Genomic DNA, 6,000 nt, shown 5'->3' with positions numbered 1-6,000 from the left:
CTCAGCACTTCCCCTCTACATGAAGCAGTCCGCCCTCCTTAACCTCCTTCCATTCCTCTCTTAACGTATCTCCTCTTCTCTCTTGCCCATTCCCTCCCCTCGCCCCTCCACTTCTTCCCGTCCCTCCCTTGCCCTTTTGTGACCCCCTCTATCACGGCCACTCGTTCTTCAGCGCTTGCACGCCCTTGCCATCTGAACCGTTCTATTTTGTCGCCGTGTTTCTAAGCTATGCAAAGCGCTTTGAGTAAAGGTGCTCTATAAATATAAATTAAGGTAAGTCAGCAGCAATGTGACCCTTCAGAACCAGCATATTCAATGGTTTCCAACCTGACCCTCGAGACGGGATGATAAACACCGTTCTGATTTGCACCTCTGTGGGTAAAAATACCATGGGGAGGCTTGTTAAATGCTACCAGGCCTGTTCAAAGCCAGTCCGGTGAATTTAAACAAGTCCCGATACTTTTGTGCGACTAACTTATAAAAGAGCATTTGGGTGCAGTGCGTGCAGGCGACAGGCAAGGCTTGTGGTGTGTTGAGAAGTGTATTGCACGACGGTAGAATGCCTCGTCTGTGAACAATGCCTGCTATCCGTGGGAGCTGTAGGGTCTGCAAAATATTCCATTATGCCCGCGACTGTGCTTGCCGCTATCTGCAAATTGTCCACAGGTTTCCTCTCCTGCTTTTCTCAAAGGTTTGTCTGTGAACCGCACTTCTCTCCACGGATGAGTGGAGATCATCGGCCAATTCGTCCGATTATCCGCAATAAAACTTTGTGGATAAGTGAAGTATACATATATCCAAAGAACTTCACAAATAATGGAGTCAGCAATTGTTTTGTACCCCGACATCACTGGAGTTCTAGCCGTAGCTGTGTTGGTAGCAGGTGGCTGCAGGTTGAGAAGGTCACAAACGCTGCCTTTCTTATCCTAGTCTCGGGCGAAGCCTGAACCTGGCTGAACTAAACACACGAAATGGAAAGCAATGGCATTGACTTAATTGGTGTGGGCGCAGGGAGTCTATGCAGCATCCCAGCAAAACCGGTCTTCTGAGTGACAAGCAATGAATTATCACGGTAATTCTTAGTAAATATCACGGGCCGGGTTGTGGGAAAATAAAAATAAACGAATCAATGGAAAGGTCACGGAATAAAGGTGGGCCATTGCCTCGCCCAGAAAGTCACTTTCAAAAGGTTTGTAAATCTAAATATATGTTAAAATCGCCATTTTACGCTAAAAAAAAATTAAAAACGGCTAATTTAAGTTATATACATTTTTGTGGCATTTCGAATCAATTTGGAAAGAATCGATAAAAAATTCAGAAATATGGGGATCCGTTTTGCATATGGACAGGGCTCGGAGAGGAGGGGGGGGTCTCCTGGCAGCCTCACGTCATGCGCTGTAAATAACGATCTGTGGTGTTTTCAGCAGAAAATCTATGGCGTTAAAAAAGAAACAAGTAAAATGAACACCTAATCGAATGTCTTTCCATTGTCATTTCCGACAATTTAAGCACGTTATTAAAGTTTATAATATCTGTGACCTCCGTGACTTCTGTAAACCACCGTGACCCAACTCATAGCCTTGGTTATCGTACGCTGCCATCGTGTCCCAATCAGTAATCGATCCACCTGCATGCATCATCTGAGATCTGAAAAACCCCAGACTGAGTTTGCAGCTTCCCTTGACTTGGCCTCTTGACTTGGGCTGAGCGGCGCTATATGTCGTGCTGTGAGCTTGTGCTGAATTCTACACCCAGGCCAAATGTTACGGGATGTTTGTCGTCAAACCTTCCATGCTAAAAATACAAACAATGTAACCTTTGACAGCGACTCAAAAATATCCCCACATATTATTAGAGTATTTCTATGCATGATCTGTGTTTGTGAATTTATTTGTGATTTTTAGGAGGAAAATTATTACCCAAATTCACGTCGCAATGTCTCCGAAATCAAATCATAATATTTAATTATACTGGAGAAATCCGATGAACAATAACGCTCTTTTTCACAGACGTTCACTGGGTCCTCCTCTTCTCCATTGGTAGCCCTGAGTCAGTCGTCGAAATTTCACATTCATATTGAAGGGCCATAGGACAATAAGTGTTGAGGAAAGTATGACTTGATCTTGTATTAGCATTTCCTCTGCAGCATAACGCATTATCTTTAGTATATTATTGGATGCATACATGTTTTGGGAATGAGAAATGTAAAAATTAATAGCAAATTAATAGCAACCTAATGTTATATGGACCCGATAATCATTAGAAATGTCAGCCTATGCCAATCCACTGCTGGATGACGGCCTCCCAAACCATGTTAGGCATGGGTGATGTTTAACCATACTTCACCTACTGGTCAGTGCACGTTGGTGAAGAGAGGGCCGTGTAGCGGTTTAGATATCACTCGCCACTGAGGGCACCCAGTGCGCTAACCGTTGCACCACTGCTCCACCCCTACGGACCAAATCAATACAGTACAGATAGTATGGAGCAAGAACGTAAGGTCGTGGACGAAGTGCGTTGATGCTCAGGGTCACAGTGTTTACGAGCATAAAACAAGTTGGTGAGTTAACCTGTGCACACGTTTTATTCTCAACATCTTCTTCTCAAATCGGTCTGATCATCTCAAGTTCAGAATCCTGTAATGGTATGCGCATCGAGTAGGTTTTATGGATACGGTCAGACTCTGCAAGAGACGGGGAAAGAACGGTTGGCCACTCAAAAGCCGCAATGTAGCAGGGACAACTGTGCATCCTTCCTCATGAGTAAGACATTCTTTAATTTGTTTCAATTGCCCAAGAGGAGTAACATGAGAAACCAAAGCAGAGCAAATACATTCATGGGAATTTGGGCGTGGTTTTGTGCGATGAAATGATTATAAAAATATAATGGGAGACAGTTTTTTTTATTCTTCTTGAAACTATTGTCACGAATGCTTTAAATACTGTATACTGCATTGAGTGTCCACTACAATACTGCAGGACCAATTTCCCAGAATGAACACGCCAAGAAAACATCTTCATGTTCAAGATTAAAGAGTGATCTTGTTTAATGTCATGAGTTTCAAACAACACGCAAGCAATATCTTAAAAGCACACCGCCTCTGTGCATTAAGCAAAATCCATCAGCCATTCCTGAAGTAGTGCATTGTGGTCTCATCTTGTCTTTGGTCAACAACAATTACATTTGAGCGAATGTGACCGACCGACTGACGCATCTGCTGAAATTTGTTTCTATGGTTACCTCACCCAAGAGAGGACCACAATGCACTGTTTCTAGAAAACGCCGATGGCTTTTGCATAATGCACAGAGGCGGAGTGGTTTTTTACACATTTTTTTCGCGTGTTGTTTGAAACTCTTTGTTTTTTTTCTCCCCGCAGCCTGCACCTATTATTCCGTTACGATGGGGTTTTTTTCTCCCGTAATTTTACAGATTTTATTCCCTTCCGCAACAACCCGGTAGCATGTGTGGCATTGTGGTTGTATACACATCACACAGGACACTCAACCAATCCGCATTTTACATTCATATAGACATTGATTTGTTACTTCATCACGTTTCATATAGCGTCACCAAACACTCGCGCTATAGTCATGTTTAATGGCGCGAGACTTGTAGCAAACAAATACTGTACTCTCTTCAAACTGGTACTAACAAGGACCAACGAATTCCAACACGGCTGTTTGTAATTAGCTTCAACAACTTCATTTGTATCGACAGACTCCCAAGATAACATCTGGGAGTGCGTGCCATCTTTTTTTTTCTTTCCCACGGAGCCGATAATAGTCGAACATAATTAGTGTGAAAAGCCCGAGGTCCCTTGTGCACGTTCACACCGAGACATTTCATTTAACGCAATATTCATTAACTTTTCTTGGCATCCGTCATGGAGCAGCTCGTGAAGCATTGCCACGCGCACGAAGCAAAAAGCAAAACACAGTTTTTCTCTGACCTCCCAACCACGCACAGCAGCAGTCTTCCGCGGTTTTCCCACCCCCCACCCCACCCCCCCCCCTAAAGTTTCGTTTCCACCGTGCCCCCCCACTGCGACCACTTTGCGACGGGGCCTTTTTGACAGCTTCACGCCGGGCGAACGTTCTTGCCATCCTCGTGTCGCACGTCGTTCCACAGATTCCCTCCTTCCGTGGTATTGCAGCGGCGTGCGTAGAGCGGGGTGGTTGGTGCCAGGGGTTGGTTGCGGTGGTGGTGGTGGTGGTGGAGGAGGAGGACCCACAGTAAGGGATTGCCCTGACGCGTTATAACTTCGTTGTTGTCCTGGTCGTCGCTTACAAATCTTTCTGCGCACATTTCCGACGCGAATCTTCAACGCGGTGGCCCAACCCCTTGCAGGCGACTCCTGCGCCACTCAATGTACGACAGCGAGAACCCCCCCCCCCCAAAAAAAAACAAAAACGAAAAAATAAATAATTCAACCCACTTTGATTATAATCAACCCCAGGCGTACAATAATGCTGGATAAGAGGTCTGTCGTTTTGGTAGAATCCTTTCAATGTTATTCAGCATTGTTCAATCGTTACTGTCTGTAGGCTTGGCTCAAAGCCCCGTGTCTAGGTAGGCTTGTTGAGCAGTAGACGTACTGATAAATCCTCTGTGTTGATCGTCATCCTTTCAATATAAAACACACACAGGTACGTGTCCATCATCCAGTTTTTTTTGATGAAGACGTTTATCATTTGATGCCATCGCTGGACATCCTGGTGCATCTTCTGATATGCTGTTCATGTGCCGGCCACTCGTTTTACCATCGCTTATTGGACAATTAGACGCTTTTCTGTTGAATACTCTAATGAGCACTCGATACGCATAAGTTCTTGTGTATTGCCTTTTTATTTTTTTTAACTTTTATCGTATTTTATTACCAGAAAGTAAAGTATATGATAATTGTAATTAAAATTTTAAACAGTATATAGCCACGGTTTCCATCATCAACCCCGGCCATGCATAGACACTCAAAATAAAAACAAATTAATGGGAAAAACAAAAAAAACCCACACAAATATCACCCCTGTGAAACAGCTGGTCCGAACGTCACCTCAACAACTTCACTTGGGTAAATCTTCGGCGCTCGATTCAATTAAAGGTGACACTTCACGGAGAGTTTCAAGTCAGTTGAACTCTGACGGGCGATGGCTTCCATCAAATACGTTTGGGTTGAGCAGCACGAAGGCTGGGGCTGGACAAGGGGCCTGGGCAGCAGAGGTCTGGGCATCAGGGGGGGGGGGGCTCTGGACTTGGGCTGCTTTCCGCGATGTTAAAGGCAAGCGTTGTGCGTTCAGCGCGTCGGCACCAGAGTCTGAACGGGACCCGTCGAAATCAGCGCGACGAGTAGCGGCAGCAGCAGCAGCGGCGACGAGGACGACGCGGCGAGCATCGGCAGGGCCGGAGCGCGGAGGCGTCGGCCTGCCGAGTTCGAGCCGCAGCTGTTGGGCGAGGTACAGCGGGACTTTTCGCACAGCACACCCTCGTAGCCGGAGACGCACGCGCAGCGCTGCCGCTGAACGCAGGTGCCGCCGTTTTCGCAGCGCAGGAACTCGTCGCACACGATGGCTTTTCCGAGTTGAATCGTTGCGGGGGTGGAGGGGGGGGTCAGCAAAGTGCGTGTGTGTTTTTTTGCGGTGTTACGGGATGGTGGTGGCGGTCGTGTGCGTGTGCGTTTGTGTTTTACCAGATTTCGAAGGCGGCGGTTATGTTTTGGAAGGAAGGGAGGTTGAAAAGGATACACACAAATTGCAGGGTTAGAAAAATGACTCGAACGCATTTAATAGAAAACGTGAAATATTTCAAACGGTCTGAGTTACTTTCCTGCTGCTGCATTGCAACTTCGTGGCAATAATTGCTGCACGTTGTTAAATCAATTTGCTTGGGTTTTTTTCATCTTTTATATCTTTTCTTCACATGTCGTTTCAATTAATTAACTTTTGAATCCACTTATAATTTTGGAAATGCACATTTAAAGGCCCTTAACTGGAAGCAAGGAATAC

General features: G+C 45.5%; 1 protein-coding gene across 1 annotated transcript in view; it reads right to left on the bottom strand.

Moving 5' to 3' along the window:
• Positions 1–2,756: 2,756 nt before the first annotated feature.
• The window catches only part of LOC144734010 (netrin-G2-like), a 67,071-nt gene continuing 63,827 nt past the window's right edge, over positions 2,757–6,000 (bottom strand). Inside the window, exon 9 of the mRNA XM_078616048.1 lies at positions 2,757–5,566. Coding sequence (XP_078472174.1) covers positions 5,292–5,566 — 275 coding nt within the window. The 3' untranslated portion in view covers positions 2,757–5,291. The remainder of the gene's footprint in view (positions 5,567–6,000) is intronic.

This window comes from Lampetra planeri, chromosome 49 (assembly GCF_965212315.1).
Source record: "Lampetra planeri chromosome 49, kcLamPlan1.2.h2, whole genome shotgun sequence".
Lineage (NCBI taxonomy): Eukaryota > Metazoa > Chordata > Hyperoartia > Petromyzontiformes > Petromyzontidae > Lampetra > Lampetra planeri.
The sequence above is the reverse complement of the archived record's forward strand: the minus strand, read 5'-3'. Positions and strand labels throughout refer to the sequence as shown.